The sequence below is a fragment of the Salvelinus namaycush genome, chromosome 17 (genome assembly GCF_016432855.1).
Source record: "Salvelinus namaycush isolate Seneca chromosome 17, SaNama_1.0, whole genome shotgun sequence".
In the NCBI taxonomy this organism is placed as follows: domain Eukaryota; kingdom Metazoa; phylum Chordata; class Actinopteri; order Salmoniformes; family Salmonidae; genus Salvelinus; species Salvelinus namaycush.
In genome coordinates, this window is record NC_052323.1 from 22,132,414 (window position 1) to 22,153,082 (window position 20,669).

The following is a 20,669-nucleotide window of genomic DNA, read 5'->3' on the forward strand; positions in this document are numbered from 1 at the left end:
CTATATTTTCTATTTTAGCAAAAGTGGGCTAAATTTACTTCAAAGAAAAAAACAATAATAGCAATTTTCTATCATCCACTCAACTGAAATATTTTTAAAATATAATTGGATTGAAATACAATAAAATAAAGTGCAAAAATCTATTAATCAAAAACAACACTTTGTTTAAGGAGAAGTAACATGCAGTGAAAACAAATATTAAACTTTAACTTTTAAACTTGAACTGAGTAAAAACTCTAAATATGTGATTGCACAGTAATGTTCACTTGTTTGAGGTTGAGGGTGATACTTGGTGGTGTCCCATCTTTTCCACAAGTTCATCAATGTTCGGGGTAAGGCTCTGAGCTGAGGAAATCCTCAGAATTGAGTGGAGGTGTTCAGCAGTAAGTCGACTTCTGTGTGATGTTTTGTTCAGGTTCATCAAAGAAAACAGTTGTTCACACAGGTATGTGCTGCCAAACATAGACAACGTTTGAGCAGCCTGGATGCGCAGCTGGGGCATTGTGTCGGGGAGGAAACGGGCGAACTCCGCAGCACCCACTGCCGCATATTTTGCCCTCAGTGCATCATTGCATTGGAGGTCAATCAACTCCATTTGGAGGTTTGGTGGTGAGCTTTCCACGTCAACAGCAAATGGGTTACCGAGCAGTTCCAACCTGCTTTTTTGTGCTTCAAAGTCAGCAAATCGGCGTCGAAAGTCAGCGGCAAGCATACCTATTTTATCAGCCAACTGTGCGCTCGGGAACGCACTGGTAGAGAGCTTCTCTTTCATGGTCTGGCAGCTGGGAAAGTGGCTCAAATTTTCTTTCCGCATCTGCGTCTCCCACAGAGTCAGTTTGGTTTTAAATGCCTTCACTGTACTGTACATATCAGAGATGACATGATCCCGACCCTGCAGCTGCAAGTTCATTGCATTCAGATGACTCGTAATGTCACACAGAAAAGCCATTTCACACAGAAACATTTCGTCTCGGAGTTGTGTTGTGTCTTTCCCTTTGCTGTCCAAGAACAGACAAATCTCCTCACGAAGCTCGAAACATCTTTGAAGCACCTTTCCCTGGCTTAGCCATCGCACCTCTGTGTGATAAGGCAAATCACCATGCTCCGTTTCTAACTCCGTCAGAAATGCCTTGAACTGGCGGTGATTCAAACCTTTGGCTCTGATAAAGTTAACTGTGCGCGTGATGATGCTCATTACATGCTCCATTTTCAAGGCTTTACCGCACAACGCTTCCTGGTGTATGATACAATGATAAGCTGTCAGCTCACCTGTCGCGTTTTCCTCTTGCATCTTTTCCCGTATCTTCGCCACCAGTCCGCTCCTGTGTCCACACATCGCAGGTGCTCCGTCGGTTGTCAAACCCACGAGTTTTTCCCAAGGCAGCTCCATCTCATTTACACATCTTGACACCTCTTCATACAAATCATGCCCCGTAGTTGTGCCATGCATAGGACGTAAAGCCAAAAACTCCTCTGTCACGCTTAGGCTGGAGTCCACTCCGCGGATGAAAATTGACAACTGGGCAATGTCAGAAATGTCGGTGCTCTCATCCACAGCCAAGGAATATGCAATGAAATCTTTTCCCTTTTTCACAAGCTGCTCTTTTAGATTGATGGACAACTGGTCTACTCTCTCGGCAATGGTGTTTCTGCTCAGACTCACATTTAAAAAGAGTTGCCTTTTTTCTGGGCAAACTTCGTCACAAACTTTAATCATGCAGTTTTTGATGAAATCCCCCTCCGTAAATGGCCGGGCTGATTTAGCGATCTCTTCTGCCAAAATAAAACTGGCCTTGACAGCAGCCTGGCCTTGTGATTTGGCTTTTTTGAACAGAGCCTGTCGAGATTTGAGGCCTCGTTTTAATTCCTCTGCCTTTTGTAGCCTTTGTTCCATGTCCATATTCTTGTTTTTGTCCGCGTGTTTCGTTTCATAATGTCGTCTCAGATTATACTCTTTCAGTACCGCCACACTTTCTCCACACAGAAGACACACAGGTTTTCCAGCTACCTCCGTGAACATATACTCCGACTCCCACCTTGTTTGAAACCCCCGGTTCTCAGTGTCCACCTTCCGTTTTGCCATTTTTGATGGGTATCTGAAAGTTAATTTTACTGTGATGCTGACGACTGCTGTGCCAATAAATATTGAAATGAAGCAGCCTACTGCTCGGTGCGTCACCGTTGCATTGTGGGAAATGTAGTATTGGTGCGTGTAAAAGATCTGCGGGCTGCCGGCTTGCTGCGGTCTGCGGGCCGGTTCTAATAATAAATCAAGATCATCCCAGGGGCCGTAAAAAACCTTCTCGCGGGCCGGATGTGGCCCGCGGGCCTTGACTCTGACATATGTGCTCTAGAGTTTACAGAGAATGGTGCGATAAACAAAACACATTCAGTGAGCGGCAGTTCTGTGGGCAAACACACCTTGTTAATGAGAGAGTTCAGAGGAGAATGTCCAGACTCATTCAAGCTAACAGAAAGGCCACAAATGCGCAAATAACAGCTGTTTAAAACAGTGGTGTGCAGAAGGGCATCTCTTAACGTACAACGCCGTGAATAATTCAGGCTGTTGTGGAGGCAAAAGGGGGTCCTACCCAGTACTAGATAGGTGTACCTAATAAAGTGGCCGGTGAGTGTACAGTAATGTCAAATCTGAAAACATGGTCTGGAAAAGTGGTATATGGGACCATAGAAACAGTGTCTGATAAAGAATGATGATGAAATATTACATCCATAGATAATGTAGTCCAATTGGTTCATGTTCCACGGTAATTGGTGTCAATGGATCTCGTTATCCTGAAACTTTCATGATCTAAACATGGAATATTGTTCGTCAGTTTCCATAAAACTATGCATTAAGAGTAACGCAACAGTTACTTGTCATTTTGAGCAGTTGTATCAATTGATAGTTAGATCATTGTAATGAAATGAATAGACAGTCATTTCAGATGTAATGTGTGAATTGCATTTTGAAATGGTAATACTTTGATGTTAAGTTGTGTCATTTTGAACAGGTGATTTTAGTTGAATGAACAAATGATCTTAGCTTTATGTGTATTGTATCCAAGCAATTGGAAAAAGTGTTTGAGTTTTGAAAAATTTGCATTTTGATCATTGGTTGTGAGTTTTGTGTCTAAAGTTTTGAAAAATTACATCAAGGTTCCGAAATTAGTGCCAAAGTGATTGTAAAAAAAACTGTAACACAGGTTTAGGAGATCTTATACATGTTGATTGGTTGGTTCCAGTTCACTCTATTGTTATGGCAATATAACCTTCCTTTTCACGTCCTTGTGATTGGTGTCCTGTGTTTTACTCCTCTGGGATTGGTTCCTTCCAGCCAATGCAGCGGCAGCTAGGAAAGAGGTGATCAGGAACAAGATCCGTGCCATCGGGAAGATGGCCAAAATGTTCCAAGTTTTACGGTGAGTGAGCTTCAGTGTGTGTGTGTTTGTGTGTGTGTGCGTGCGTGCGTGCGTGTGTGTGTGTGTGTGTGTGTGTGAACAAGTGCGTAGGTCTATGTGTATGAGCATATTTTTGTTGTACGTGTGTGTGCAGATGCATGTGAGAGTGTGTGTGCTAGTGTGTGTGTGTGTGCGTGTGTGTGTGTGTGTGTGTGTGTGTGTGTGTGTGTGTGTGTGTGTGTGTGTGTGTGTGTGTGTGTGTGTGTGTGTGTGTGTGTGTGTTTTTAATCCTCTATGTGTGTGTGTTTTAGGGAGGAGAGTGAGAACGTATTGACCCTGAAGGGACTGACACCCACTGGCATGCTGCCCAGCGGAGTTCTATCAGGAGGCAAGCAGACTCTGCAGAGCGGTGAGTACACACACACACACACACTGGCAAACACGCCCACACACATATACACATATATTTACATACACTCTCATGACGCATGCACATACGTACACACTCACACACACACACACACACACACACACACACACACACACACACACACACACACACACACACACACACACACACTTTCTCACACACTACATCTATCTATCTATCTATCTCTGTCTGTCTGTCTGTCTGTCTGTCTGTCTGTCTGTCTGTCTGTCTGTCTGTCTGTCTGTCTGTCTGTCTGTCTGTCTGTCTGTCTGTCTATCTATCCACCCCTCTCTTTCCTTCATCTCCTTTCCTCTGTCTCTCTCTCTCTCATCTGTTACTCACCACGTCAGTCAGTCACCCTCACCTCACTACTGCTGAGGAGTAATAGCATGGTGTATGTGTGTATGTGTGTGAGCTAACGCTAGCTACCGAACATGCTAACACCAAACGCCCTCTGTACTGAGGGCTGCAGTGCCGCTCTAAGGGTTTTGCATGAATAACCCTCACCCTCCTCCCTCTTTCTCTCTCCCTCTCTTTCTCCTTCACTCTCTATCTTTCTCTTTCTCTCCATACTCAGCTACCATTGAGGCCATTGAAGCCATTGATCCTGTTGAGGACGCAGAAGGTAAATTCCACTCATGCATCAACAATGAGATTAAGCGAGTGAGTGTGTGAGAGAATGAAAGAGGTAGAGAAAGAGGGGGATGAGGCATGGCGACCCATCTACGCCATACACTTATCCACAATCCATTGAGCTCTTCTAACAGCACTGCTCATGGTGAAGCCTGACTGCTCTTATTCTTTCTCCTCACACACACTCCCCTCTACACACTTCTCTCTCTCTCTCACACACACACACACACACACACACACACACACACACACACACACACACACACACACACACACACACACACACACACACACACACACACACACACACACACACACACTCACACTCCTCACACACACACACCCTCAAACACACATTCCACAAGACACGCTCCGGAAAAAAACACACACAACGGTAAGACAGTGACTAATCATAAGTGTGTATCAGCTGGGGGAGGAATCTGACCCTACGATAACTCTAACATCGTCCCTACACAATGACATCATCCCTACACAATGACACCATCCCTACACAACCTCTGCTATTTGATTTCGGTACAACAACATGTGCTGTGGGGAGCCTGTGGAGTTTTGCGTTGGAAACGTGATGTTCCGTGATGACACACATTGTTACAGTTTTTCTCAGTCGCTTTGGTGCATTTTTCACATCATCCCTAACATGTGCAAAATAATAAGTGCATTTCTCAGAACAATTTGTACAAACTGCAATATACAATAGATATGTTTCTAAAGCTAGTCAGTCACTAAAAACCCTTAGTACATCTCTCAAAAGTAAATATTCATGCCAATGATCATGTCAGTGTCATCAGAATGATAAGTCATTGAGTCATTGTTCACGAACAAGGTCGTCAAAATGTTTAGGCATGTTGTCAATGTAACTGTGTACTTTGACAGTATTACCTGATGTAAACTTAGGCTACAGTTTGGATGACAGTTACTGTATTGAAAATGCACAAGGCTGCACTTCTATGGCATATATCAATTTAAACAGTACTATTTACATATTACTGTATGTGGGTTATTGATTGAAAGAGACTGGACAACCCAAGGGGCACAAAGGAAAAAAAACTAAATTAGAAAGAAACACAGGAAACCACCCCTAAGGCACAACTTTGCCCGCAGCACTGTTGTGCTGTCTCTACACATCCAGACGTTCCTGTCTGTTGGCCCACATATTCTCATCCACATCACACCGGATATTTTCCCTTCCAATGCAACGTGGAAAGAATCTTTTGGAATGCCTTATCCATCCTCTGCAGGCGTCTACTGTGATGTCCTCACATGCTGCATCCATTGCAGCCAGCAGGGTCATCTGTGTGTGTGGCTGACGATCGTACACCTTCCACCTCCATGCTGAAAAGAACTCCTCAATTGGGTTAAGGAATGGTGAATAAGGTGGGAGGAATTCTATGAGCATCCTCGGGTGGGTCACAAACTATTGCCTTATGATGTTTGATCGATGGAAACTCACATTATCACAAATGACCACATACTTTGGCAAATCCTCTCTAAACAGACCACTCTCATCATCAGGGATGAGAGCCCTGTAGAGAGTCTCTAAAAAGTTGAGTAGATGCTGGGTGTTGTATGGCCCTATAAGGGGGATATGGGTTAGGACACCATGCTCCGAAATAGTAGCACACATGCTGATATTTCCTCCCCGTTGGCCTGGCAAATCCACAGTAGCTCTGTGACCGATGATATTCCGACCCCGCCTTCTGCATTTGGTCAGGTTGAAGCCAGCCTCATCCACGTATACAAAGTTGTGAGAGGGTTCACTTGATTCCAACTCCATTATACGCTATATCCCAGAACACACAGTTGAATTTGTTTTGGTAAGGAAGAGTGACATAAAATGTACATATATTGCATGTTCCTTCCACAGCAATTGAAATGTGTGCAGTTTATGCTTACTGTACTTTGTATCACTATAAAATGTTGCTGTAAAGTAGTTACATTGATATATGTTTTACCTGTACATACTGGTACCGTAGCTCCTTAACTCTGTCCTCATTCCTTTGGAATGGTACACGGTACAGCTGTTTCATACTCATCTGGTTTCTATGCAGCACCCTGTCGATGGTTGAGATGCTAACCGTATGGATGTTTTCAAAGACATCCTTGTCTTCTATAATGGTCCTTTGTATTTCCCTGAGTCTCATGGCATTGTTTGCTCGGACCATGGTGCAAATAGCCTCCTCCTGTTGAGGTGTGAAAAGGCGTCCTCTGCCACCGGTTTGAGGTAATCTTGCAGTCCTATGTGGGGAAAAATGCAGTGATGCATCGCACACTTTCACATAGACAAAAACTATGCGAACACACATTTTACTGTAAAACATACAGGTGGGTGCATGTAAGGTGCAGTATGTATCTGTATAGAGTATATTTCTGTATGCTGTGAAATACAAGTGGACTACTGTAATATGAAGTATTGTAGGAAGTATACAGTATACTGCTTATATACAGTAACAGTGCACTGTACATTGGTGGACATACCTGTTCTCTCTTCGAAACGTTTGAACTATTGAGGACACGGTTGATCTCCCAATATTCGGCTGCACCCTTCGACCCGCCTCAGCCATTGTAAGGCCATGATTGACAACATGGTCTAGAATAGTGACCCTTATGTCATCAGATATGCGCCTATGTCCTCTTCTGCCTCTTCCTCTGTTTTGCCTTCCACCACGCATCCTTGCTCCTCTTCTTCCTCCTCTTGGCTGTTGACCCTGTTCGTTTCCTGGTCCATCCATTATTGGAAAATTGCAACTCTGTGTTGTGGTCTGTCTATATATGCTTGCCAATTGATTCTTCATGAGATGCACCTTTGAGCAATTTAGACAACTGGTTGATTGTTGGTTGAACTAACACTTTACATTCCTTCTTGAGTGAGGGTCAATTTCACCTGCACGATTCATCAATTCACATTTTTGTACAAAAGGTCTAATAGAAATGTGTAAAACTATGCTTGACAGTTTATGACAAATAGTTCAACAATTTTGCATGTAATGGCTTATGCAAGGAACTAATGCCTAGATGTTTTGAGGCGTAAGACTATTCAACAGAGAACCATCTACTATATTTTGATCAACATGACATGAGCAATTGATAATGTGGAAAAAAGCTGACACTTGTACATTATCAATTGCAATTTGTTCAAAGGAATAAGAAATTGCTTTAATGATGTGCACAAGTGACTAGATGATTTGGAATTTGTACAAGTAGTATCAAGAATTGCACTTTTGATCTAAGAAATGCACCAAAGCGACTGAGAAAAACTGTAACACATGAACACTACAATCTTTATGTAGACTGTCAGTCGCTAGTAGGATACTGTTGAATCTTGACACTTATAAGTCTGGAAGGATAGTGGATTGTAAGTGTGTAAATGATGTCTGTAAGTGTTCAGTATATTCTGTTTGTACTGGCCTAGCTGTTATGTGTATTTATAAGGCTTTTGTGTAGTAACTAGTAGGGTTGGGTGGTATCCAGATGTTCATATCGTCATACCATCCTTTTCTCATCCTGGGATATACAGTATTACCGGCTTAGTACACAAGGGGGTGCCAAAAAAAGCCCATCGGGTGTCTATTACCAGAATGCTAACAAAATTAGCACAAGTAATAGCGAATTTCCATGGAGGCTGCTAGCTAAATATGCTAACGAGCGCAAACAAAAGTAAATGAATGAATTGCAAAGACAGGCTTTCCAGCTCATCGATTTATACATACAGTGCATTCGGAAAGTATTCAGACCCCTTGACTTTTTCCATATTTTGTTACGTTACAGCCTTATTCTAAAATTGATTGAATAAAAAAAATGGATCCTCATCAATGTACACACAATACCCCATAATGACAAAGCAAAAACTGTTTTATCGAAATGTTTGCAAATCTATTCAAAATAAAAAACTGAAATACCTGATTTACATAAGTATTCAGACCCTTTGCTATGAGACTCGAAATTGAGCTCAGGTGCATCCTGTTTCCATTGATCATCCTTGAGATGTTTCTACAACTTGATTTGAGTCCACTTGTGGTAAATTCAATTGTTTTGACATGATTTGGAAAGGCACACAACTGTCTATATAAGGTCCCACAGTTGACAGTGCATGTCAGAGAAAAAAACCAAGCCGTGAGGTTGAAGGAATTGTCCGTAGAGCTCCGAGACAGGATTGTGTCGAGGCACAGATCTGGGGAAGGGTACCAAAAAATCTCCATCGTAATTTAAATATACATTTTATTTATTTATTTTTGTTGTAATTTTTACCTCCTTTTTTTCTCCAATTTCGTGATCTTGTCTCATCGCTGCAACTCCCCAACGGGCTCAGGAGAGGCGAAGGTCGAGTCATGCGTCCTCCGAAACATGACCCGCCAAGCCGCACTTCTTAACATCCGCTCGCTTAACCCGGAACCCAGCTGCACCAATGTGTCGGAGGAAACACTGTTCAACTGATGACCTAAGTCAGCAGGTGCCAGGCTTGCCACAAGGTGTTACTAGAGCGCGATGAGCCAATCAAAGCCCCCCTGGCCAAACCTTCGCCTAACCCAGATGACGTTAGGCCAATTGTGCGCTGCCCTATGGGACTCCGGGTCACGGCCAGTAATGACACAGTAATGGGATCGAACCCCAGGCTGTAGTGACGCCGCAACACTGAGACACTGCGCCACTCAGGAGGCCCCCATCGTTCTTAAATGGAAGAAGTTTAGAACCACCAAGACTTTTCCTAGAGCTGGCTGCACGGCCAAACTGAGCAATCGGGGGGAGAAGGGCCTTGGTGACTCTGACAGAGCTCCAGAGTTCCTCTGTGGAGATGGGAGAACCTTCCAGAAGGACAACCATCTCGGCAGCACTCCACCAATCAGGCATTTACGGTAGAGTGGCCAGGCGGAAGTCACTCCTCAGAAAAAGGCACATGACAGCCCACATGGAGTTTGCAAAAAGGTACCTAAAGGACTCTCAGATCATGAGAAACAAGATTCTCTGGTCTGATGAAACCAAGATTGAACTCTTTGGCCTGAATGTCAAGCGTCACATCTAGAGGAAACCTGGCACCATCCCTACGGTGAAGCATGGTGGTGGCAGAATCATGCTGTGGAGATGTTTTTCAGCGGCAGGGACTGGGAGACCAGTTAGGATCGAGGGAAAGACAAACAGAGCAAAGTACAGAGAGATCCTTGATGATAACCAGCTCCAGAGCTTAGGACCTCAGACTGGGGCAAAGGTTCACCATCCAACAGGACATCTCTGGAGAGATCTGAAAATAGCTGTGCAGCGACGCTCCCCATCCAAACTGACAGAGCTTGAGAGGATCGTCAGAGAAGAATGGGAGAAACTCCCCAAATACAGGTGTGCCAAGCTTGTAGTGTCATACTTCAACAAAGTAATGAGGAAAGAGTTTTTTATTTTTAATACATTTGCAAACATTTCTAAAAAATCTGTTTTTGCTTTGTCATTATGGGGTATTATGTGTAGATTGATGAGGGGAAAAAACAATTGAATCAATTTTAGAATTAGGCTGTAACATAACAACATGTGGAAAAAGTAAAGGGGTCTGCACTGTATATAGCTTGGAGCTACCGAATTCATTTTTGGTGAGTTTGGACATTTACAAGCGAATGTGAATGAGAGACACTGTGCAAATGAACAGAGTTTTGACGCATGCTTGTCTGAGGTTAGAAGCAGCATGTAAACTGTTGTGGAAATTCTAACCAATTGAGAGAGACTTTGTTATTTCTTCAAACAATCAATCATTATTAATAAGAATTGCAATAATGAAGCTGGTCAGTCATGCACTCTGAAGTGTAAGGCTGAGAGCTCGATGACACAATGAGTACAGAAGCCTTATATAGTCAAACTATCTTACGCAAGCATATACAAAACATCTTGGTATGTGTTCATGCGTGGTGAATGAGACTAAACTATGGTAGAAGGTACAGACTAACTGTAAATTGGTCATCTCGTTCTGTAGCAACAGCTAGTTATTCTACTCTTCTAGTGAGGTCTCAAAACAACAGGAAATCCGTTTAGACAGTTTCTCTGAAGAAAATCAACGGTTTCCTGAATTGGGTCAAGCAAGAGCTTTTTGCTGTCTGCCCAGAGGGTGTGTGGTTGCACACCCACACACACATACACACGCATGAACTTAAAGAGATCCTTCAACACATTAGAAGTCATATAAACTGAGAGAGGTTAACATAGATTTTTCACTTACGGTACATGCTGTGTCTGTGTGGAGTCTGGAGTCGCAAGGGCAACAGGCCTGCCTGCCTGCTCTGCTCAAAGAAGATGGGGCAAGAAGATGGGGAAATAGCAGACGGGCCGAGAACGGATAGGAGAAAAAACGCCATAAAATCAAGATAGCAGGCAGTTGTACAGATTTCTCAAACACGGCAGAAAGCTAACACAATATGATGCCCCGTCTCCTTATTAATTCAGCCACTTACTGAGATAACAGCAGAATGCTGCGATTTTCACGCAGACAAAAATATTAAACGCATAAGAAATATCTTGCTGCGTTTTGAAGACGCAGATCTAAAATGCTTCTTATTGTAATTTCTGCTCAGCATCAGACACATTTTGTGCTTCAGTTGCACTTCTCCACTCGGATGACAGAGCTCTGACTGATGTGTAGCTACTTTTCTCTGGTGGTTTTCCATACAGACTACTTTTCTCTGGTGGTTTTCCATACAGACTACTTTTCTCTGGTGGTTTTCCATACAGACTACTTTTCTCTGGTGGTTTTCCATACAGACTACTTTTCTCTGGTGGTTTTCCATACAGACTACTTTTCTCTGGTGGTTTTCCATACAGACTACTTTTCTCTGGTGGTTTTCCATATAGACTACTTTTCTCTGGTGGTTTTCCATACAGACTACTTTTCTCTGGTGGTTTTCCATACAGACTACTTTTCTCTGGCGGTTTTCCATACAGACTACTTTTCTCTGGTGGTTTTCCATACAGACTACTTTTCTCTGGTGGTTTTCCATACAGACTACTTTTCTCTGGCGGTTTTCCATACAGACTACTTTTCTCTGGTGGTTTTCCATACAGACTACTTTTCTCTGGTGGTTTTCCATATAGACTACTTTTCTCTGGTGGTTTTCCATACAGACTACTTTTCTCTGGTGGTTTTCCATATAGACTACTTTTCTCTGGCGGTTTTCCATATAGACTACTTTTCTCTGGTGGTTTTCCATATAGACTACTTTTCTCTGGTGGTTTTCCATATAGACTACTTTTCTCTGGTACTTTTCCGTGTAGACTACTTTTTTCCGGTATAATGCAAGATTAACTTTAAGCAAAACATTAAGAAATGTAGCTAGCTACATTCTTTCTATGATAAACATTAGAAATATGATGGCAATGCATCGTTTCTTGCCAAAAATACCTTGCTTTTTCACTGTAAACTCATTTACTTGTGAGGCTGCCAGACAAATAGCATTGCACTTCTGTTGTCATCTGATGAAAATGAAGCTATTTTCTGCTGAATGTGTTGAACAAAAAAGTATACTGAACAAAAACATAACCGCAACATGCAACAATTTCAACTATTTTACTGAGTTATATGAACTGTAAGGAAATCAGTCAATCAAAATACATTCATTAGGCCCTAATCTATGAATTTCACATGACTGGGCAGGGTGGCAGCCATGGGTGGGCCTGCGAGGGCGTAGCCCCCCACCCCCTTAAGAGCTAGGCCCAGCCAATCAGAATGAGTTTTATTACAGACATAAATACTCCTCAGTTTCATCAGCTGTCCGGATGGCTGGTCTCAGATGATCCCGCAGGTGAAGAAGCCGGAAGGGACGTCCTGGGCTGGCGTGGTTACACGTGGTCTGCGGTTGTGAGGCCGGGTTGGACGTACTGCCATATTCTCTAAAACAATGTCGGACACGGCTTATGGTAGATAGATAAAGGTGGATGGATTATCTTATTAAATTCTCTGGCAACTGGGGGCCTCCCGGGTGGCGCCACCAGAGTCTCTGGGTTCGCGCCCAGGCTCTGTCGCAGCCGGCCGCGACCGGGAGGTCTGTGGGGCGACGCACAATTGGGCTAGCGTCGTCCGGGTTAGGGAGGGTTTGGCCGGTAGGGATATCCTTGTCTCATCGCGCTCCAGCGACTCCTGTGGCGGGCCGGGCGCAGTGCGCGCTAACCAAGGGGGCTGGCTTCCGGTTTGGAGGCGCGCTGTGTTAAGAAGCAGTGCGGCTTGGTTGGGTTGTGCTTCGGAGGACGCGTGGCTTTCGACCTTCGTCTCTCCCGAGCCCGTACGGGAGTTGTAGCGATGAGACAAGATAGTAATTACTAGCGATTGGATACCACGAAAATTGGGGAGAAAAGGGGAGAAAATGTAAATTAAAAAAATACAAATAAAAAATTCTCTGGCAACTGCTCTGGTGAACATTCCTGCAGTCAGCATGCCAATTGTGCGCTCCCTCAAAATATAGACATCTGTGGCATTGTGTTGTGTGACAAAACTGCATATTTTAGTGGCTTTTTATTGTCCCCAGCACAAGGTGCACAAGGTGCACCTGTGTAATGATTATGATGTTTAATCAGATTCTAACAGGGATGTAAACAAATTTGTGCACAAAATTTGAAAGAAATAAGCTTTTTGCATTTTTTCTCTTAACCTATTGTACAAGTTGACTGCAGGTATTTACTTAAAAAGTAGCTACAAATATTAAAATGTATTGAAAAACTTCAAATAAATAGTTTAAACAGTATTGAAAACCAAACTCCTAGCTATTTCCAAATAACCCAGTATATATATTTTTTATTTATTTAACTAGGCAAGTCAGTTAAGAGCAAATGCGTATTTACAATGACGGCCTACCCCGGGCGATGCTGGGCCAATTGTGTGCCGCCCTATGGGACTCTCAATCACGGCCAGATGTGATACAGCCTGGAATCGAACCAGGGACTGTAGTGATGCCTCTTGCACTGAGCTGCAGTGCCTTAGACCGCTGCGCAACTCGGGAGCTCTATAGGGTATATACGGCATACCGCCCAAGCCTAGTAACTGCTTATCGTGTGTGTATGTAGCAAGCAGGGTTGTGGACAATTCCATTTCAATTCCAATCAATTCAGAATTAAACCAAATTCCAATTCCAAATTTTCCTCATTGAAAGCATAGAAGAGAATTTGAATTTCAGTATACTTCCTGAATTGACTGGAATTGAAATGAAGTTGACGCCAAGCCTTGTACACACATATTGTATATATTCCATATATATTTCATATAGTGCCAAATAGGGGTTTCTTTGGTTCCTAACGATAGTAGATCCCTTTTTCGTGCTGTATAGAACACTTTTTGGACGATTCTATAAAGAAATATGCTCATACGGTTCTAAATGGAACCTTTATAGTGTTATAAAGAACACTTTCCTGAGGTTCTATAAAGAACATGAGTCATATGTAACCGTCATTGGCCATAGTCATATTTAACATGTAATGGCATAACACAACTGATAGACTGGAATGACACGCTCACTCACAGTTGAAAAGGAGCTGTGAGCAAACCAAGCCCCAAAATATTTGAATGAGCCGACCCCCCTACATTTTTTATTGTCACTAAAGAGGAAAGAACCCATTTTCAGAACTGCAAAGAACCATTGAAGAGCTCAAACGGTTATTTGAGTCATTATGGTTCCACATAGAACCACCATCTAAAAATAGCCCATATTAACATATGCAGCCTGAGGAACAAGTTCCATGAAGTCAATAATTTGCTTGTAACAAATGACATTCATATTCTGACCATCTCTGAAACTCACTTAGATAATACCTTTTGATGATACAGTGGTAGCAATACATGGTTATAACATCTACCGAAAAGACAGAAATGCCAAAGAGGGCGGAGTTGCGGTCTATATTCAGAACGACATTCCTGTAAAGCTTAGAGACGATCTAATGTTAAATACTGTTGAAGTAATATGGCTACAGGTTCATCTGCCTCACCTTAAACCCATTCTGGTGGGAAGCTGCTATAGACCACCAAGTGCTAACAGTCAGTATCTGGATAATATGTGTGAAATGCTTGATAATGTAGGTGATATCAACAGAGAAGTATATTTTCTGGGTGATTTCAATATTGACTGGCTCTCATCAAGCTGCCCACCCAAGTAAAAAATTCAAACTGTAACCAGTGTCTGCAAACTGGTTCAGGTTATCAGTCAACCTACCAGGGTAGTTACAAACAGCACAGGACATAAATCATCAACGTGTATTGATCACATCTTTACTAATGCTGCAGATATTTGCTTTAAAGCAGAATCCAAATCCATAGGATGTAGTGATCACAATATAGTAGCCATATCTAGGAAAACCAAAGTTCCAAAGGCTGGGCCTAATATAGTGTATAAGAGGTCAAGTTTTGTAGTGATTTATATGTTGATGATGTAAATAATATTTGCTGGTCCGTGGTGTGTAATGAGGAGCAACCAGACGCTACACTTGACGAATTTATGAAATTGCTTATTCCAGTTACTAATAAGCACGCACCCCTTAAGAAAATGACTGTAAAAACTGTTAAATCCCCTTGGGTTGATGAGGAATTGAAAAATTGTATGGTTGAGAGGGATGAGGCAAAAGGTATGGCAAATAAGTCTGGCAGCCCAACTGATTGGCAAACGTACTTCAAATTAAGAAATCATGTTACTAAACTAAATAAAAATAAAAATAAACTATACTATGAAACAAAAATCAATGATATAAAGAATGATAGTAAAACGCTTTGGAGCACCTTAAATGACATTTTGGGAAAAAGGGCTAACTCGGGTCCATCATTCATTGAATCAGATGGCTCATTCATCACAAAACCCACTGATATTTCCAACTACTTTAATTACTTTTTCTTTGGCAAGATAAGCAAACTTAGGTATGACATGTCAGCAACAAACGCTGATACTACACATCCAAGTACAGTTGAAGTCAGAAGTTTACATACACCTTAGCCAAATACATTTAAAATCAGTTTTTCACAATTCCTGACATTTAATCCTGGTAAATACTCCCTGTATTAGGTCAGTTAGGATCACCACTTTATTTTAAGAATGTGAAATGTCAGAATAATAGTAGAGAGAATGATTTATTTCAGCTTTTATTTCTTTCATCACATTCCCAGTGGGTCAGAAGTTTACATACACTCAGTTCGTATTTGGTAGCATTGCCTTTAAATTGTTTAACTTGGGTAAAACGTTTCGGGTATTCTTCCACAAGCTTCCCACTGTCACGTTCGTCGTTACGTGAAAGAGAGGACCAAGGCGCAGCGTGATATAAATACATTCTTCTCTTTATTAGAAGAAGACAAACGAAACGAACACTATACAAACTAAATCAAAACAACAAACAGACGAACGTGAAGCTATACAAACAATAAGTGCAGACACTGGCAACTTACACATAGACAATCACCCACAACCTACCTAATGACTATGGCTGCCTAAATATGGCTCCCAATCAGAGACAACGATAGACAGCTGTCTCTAATTGAGACCCAATCTAGGCAACCATAGACTTACATAAACACCTACAATGAACACAACCCCATGAACTCTACAAACACCCCCTAGACAATACAAACACCCTAGACGAGACAAAAACACACAAACATCCCCCATGTCACACCCTGACCTAACTAAAATAATAAAGAAAACAAAGATAACTAAGGCCAGGGCGTGACAGTACCCCCCCCCCTAAAGGTGCGGACTCCGGCCGCAAAACCTGACACAGAAGGGGAGGGTCCGGGTGGGCCTTCCTACGGCGGTGGCTCGGGTGCGGGACGTGGACCCCACTCCACCATAGTCAATACCCGCTTAGGTGGCCTCCCAGGAACGAGGACCCTTGCAGCGAGTCCCGGACTGAAGACCATCGTAGAGGGCGCCACTGGACGGAGGGGCAGCTCCGGACTGAGTGGTAGCTCCGGACTGAGGGGCAACTCTGAACTGAGGGGCAGCTCCAGACTGAGGGGCAGCTCCGGACTGAATGGCAGCTCCGGACTGAGGGGCAGCTCCGGACTGAGGGGCAGCTCCGGACTGAGGGGCAGCTCCGGACTGAATGGCAGCTCCGGACTGAAGGGCAGCTCCGGACTGAAGGGCAGCTCCGGACTGAAGGGCGGCTCATGACTGGAGGGCGGCTCATGACTGGCGGGCGGCTCATGACTGGCGGGCGGCTCATGACTGGCGGGCGGCTCCTGACTGGCGTGCGGCTCTGGCAGCTCCTGACTGGCGGGCGGCTCTGGCAGCTCCTGACTGGCGGGCGGCTCTGGCAGCTTCTGACTGGCGGGCGGCTCTGGCAGCTCCTGACTGGCGGGCGGCTCTGGCAGCTCCTGACTGGCGGGCGGCTCTGGCGGCTCCTGTCTGGCGGGCGGCTCTGGCGGCTCCTGACTGACGGACGGCTCTAGCGGCTCCTGACTGACGGACGGCTCTGATGGCTCGGGACAGACGGGCGGCTCTGACGGCTCGGGACAGACGGACGGCTCAGATGGCGCTGGACAGGCAGGCAGCTCAGATGGCGCTGGGCAGGCAGGCAGCTCAGATGGCGCTGGGCAGGCAGGCAGCTCAGATGGCGCTGGGCAGGCAGGTAGCTCAGATGGCGCTGGGCAGGCAGGCAGCTCAGATGGCGCTGGGCAGACAGGCAGCTCAGATGGCGCTGGGCAGACGAACAGCTCAGATAGCGCTGGGTAGACGGGCAGCTCAGATGACGCTGGGCAGGCAGGCAGCTCAAACGGCGCTGGGCAGACGGACAGCGCAGACGGCGCTGGGCAGACGGCAGACTCTGGCCGGCTGAGGCGCACAGTAGGCCTGGTGCGTGGTGCCGGAACTGGTGGTACCGGGCTAAGGACACGCACCTCAAGGCTAGTGCGGGGAGCAGCAACAGGGCGCACAGGGCTCTGGAGACGCACAGGAAGCTTGGTGCATGGTGCCGGAACTGGTGGTACCGGGCTGGAGACACGCACCACAGGGCGAGTGCGTGGAGGAGGAACAGGGCTCTGGAGACACACTGGAAGCCTGGTGCGTGGTGTTGGCACTGGTGGTACTGGGCTGGGGCGGGGAGGTGGCGCCGGATATACCGGACCGTGCAGGCGTACTGGCTCCCTTGAACACCGAGCCTGCCCAACCTTACCTGGTTGAATGCTCCCCGTAGCCCGACCAGTGCGGGGAGGTGGAATAACCCGCACTGGGCTGTGTTGGCGAACCGGGGACACCATGCGTAAGGCTGGTGCCATGTATGCCGGCCCGAGGAGATGTACTGGAGGCCAGATACGTTGAGCCGGCTTCATGGCACCTGGCTCAATGCCCACTCTAGCCCGGCCGATACGTGGAGCTGGAATGTACCGCACCGGCCTAAGCACACGTACAGGAGACACCGTGCGCTCTTCCGCATAACACGGTGTCTGCCCGTACTCTCGCTCTCCACGGTAAGTACGGGGAGTTGGCGCAGGTCTCCTACCTGACTTCGCCACATTCCCTCTTAGCCCCCACCCAAGAAATTTTTGGGGCTGACTCTCAGGCTTCCAGCCTCGCTTCCGTGCTGCCTCCTCATACCACCGCCTCTCGGCTCTAGCTGCCTCCAGCTCTTCACGAGGGCGGTGATACTCTCCAGCTTGAACCCAAGGTCCCTTACCGTCCAGTATTTCTTCCCAAGTCCATGAATCCTGTGTCCGTGGAACCGGACCGTGGATCGTCGCCGGAGACTCCGGACTGCAGACCGTCGTTGGAGACTCCGGACTGTGGACCGTCGCTGGAGACTCCGGACTGGGGACCGTCGCTGGAGACTCCGGACTGGGGACCGTCGCTGGAGGCTCCGGACTGGGGACCGTCGCTGGAGGCTCCGGACTGGGGACCGTCGCTGGAGGCTCCGGACTGGGGACCGTCGCTGGAGGCTCCGGACTGGGAACCGTCGCTGCAGGCTCCGGACTGGGGACCGACGCTGCAGGCTCCGGACTGGGGACCGTCGCTGGAGGCTCCGGACTGGGGACCGTCGCTGGAGGCTCCGTGCCCTGGATTTTCCCTGCAGGCTTCGTGCCATGGATTATCACTGGAGGCTCCGGGCCATGGATTATCACTGGCGGCTTCGTGCCATGGATCATCACTACAGGCTCCGGGCCATGGATCATCACTGGAGGCTTCGTGACATGGATCATCACTACAGGCTCCGGGCCATGGATCATCACTGGAGGCTTCGTGCCATGGATCATCACTGGAGGCTTCGTACGTGGAGCCGGAACCAGTCTCACCGGACTGGGGAGATGCACTGGAAGCCTGGTGCGTGGAGCAGGCACCGGATACACTGGGCCGTGGAGGCGCATGGGAGGTCTCGAGCGTAGAGCTGGCACAACCCGTCCTGGCTGGATGCTTACTTTCGCCCGGCAAATGCGGGGCGCTGGCACAGAGCGCACCGGCCTGTGAATGCTCACTGGAGACACAGTGCGCATCACCGCATAACACGGTGCCTGACCGGTCACATGTTCGCCACGGTAAGCACAGGGAGTTGGCTCAGGTCTAAACCCTGACTCCGCCAATCTCCTCGTGTGCCCCCCCAAAACATTTTTTGGGAGCTGCTTCCTGGGCTTCCGTTGTTGACCTAACTTCGCTGCCTCCGCCTGCTTCCATGACAGGGTCTTGTCCCCTGCCGTAATCTCCTCCCCGGTCCAGCTCGTCTTCCAAGTTGGCGCACGCTGCTTGGTCTTTTTGTGGTGGGTAATTCTGTCACGATCGTTGTCTTCAAATTCCCTGTCATAAATGAGCCAAGGCGCAGCGTGCATGTAATTCCACATCTTTAATAGAAGTGAAACCTTCACAAAAAAACTGGTAAACAGAAACCGAACGTGACGCGAACGTGACGCAACCGTGGCGCACACAAACACTCACAGAAAATAAATAATTACCCACAAACACAGGTCGGCAAAAGGCTGCCTAAGTATGATTCCCAATCAGAGACAACGATAGACAGCTTCCTCTGATGGGAACCATACCCGGCCAACAAAGAAACAGACAAACTAGAATGCCCACCCAAATCACACTCTGACCTAACCAAATAGAGAAATAAAAAGGCTCTCTAAGGTCAGGGCGTGACAGAAGCCTAAGTTTTATTGTTTATTAGTTACTCCAATTGGGGGAGGGGTGGTAGGGTTTGGGGAATAATAAAGGAAGGTATATACAAAAAAAAGTGTGTATGTGTATATATGTATATGTGTATGTGTATGCATATATATAAACTACCGTTCAAAATGTTTGGGGTCACTTAGAAATGTTCCTTGTTTTTGAAAGAAAAGCACATTTTTTGTTCATTAAAATAACATCAAATTCATCAGAAATACAGTGAAGAAATTGTTAATGTTGTAAATGACTATTAGCTGGAAACGGCTGATTTTTATTGGAATATCTACATAGGCTTACAGAGGCCCATTATCAGCAACCATCACTCCAGTGTTCCAATGGTTTATCATTTTAAAAGGCTAATTGATCATTAGAAAACCCTTTTGCAATTATGTTAGCACAGCTGAAAATGGTTGTGCTGATTAAAGAAGCAATACAACTGTCCTTCTTTAGACTAGTTGAGTATCAGCATTTGTGGGTTCGATTACAGGTTCAAAATGGCCAGAAACAAAGAACTTTCTTCTGAAACTTGTCAGTCTATTATTGTTCTGAGAAATGAAGGCTATTACATGCGAGAAATTGCCAAGAAACGGAATAACTAGTACAACGCTGTGTACTACTCCCTTCACAGAACAGCGCAAACTGTCTCTAACCAGAATAGAAAGAGGAGTGGGAGGCCACGGTGCACAAATGACTAAGAGGACAAGTACATTAGAGTGTCTAGTTTGAGAACCAGACGCCTCACAAGTCCTCAACTGGCAGCTTCATTAAATAGTACCCGCAAAACACCAGTCTCAACATCAACAATGAAGAGGCGATTCCAGGATGCTGGCCCTAACAGAACACAGAGGGTGTTCTTTAATAATAAACAGAATCCAGGTAGAATCAGGAATTGCCCAGTGTAGCTCTTCAGGCCCCTTACTTTTTTCGATATTTACTAACGACATGCCACTGGCTTTGAGGAAAGCCTGTGTGTTTATGTATGCGGAATACTCAACACTATACACATCAGCTACTACAGCAACTGAAATGAATGCAACATTTAACAAAGTGCTGCAATTAGTTTCAGAATGGGTGGCAAGGAATCAGTTAGTCCTAAATATTTCCAAA

General features: G+C 45.4%; 1 protein-coding gene across 1 annotated transcript in view; it reads left to right on the top strand.

The window, feature by feature from the left end:
* The window catches only part of LOC120062153 (serine/threonine-protein phosphatase 2B catalytic subunit alpha isoform-like), a 76,831-nt gene that overhangs the window by 54,556 nt on the left and 1,606 nt on the right, over positions 1 to 20,669 (top strand). The window contains exons 11-13 of the mRNA XM_039011959.1: positions 3,335 to 3,419; positions 3,710 to 3,807; positions 4,406 to 4,453. Of these exons, the coding sequence (XP_038867887.1) occupies positions 3,335 to 3,419; positions 3,710 to 3,807; positions 4,406 to 4,453 (231 nt within the window). The remainder of the gene's footprint in view (positions 1 to 3,334; positions 3,420 to 3,709; positions 3,808 to 4,405; positions 4,454 to 20,669) is intronic.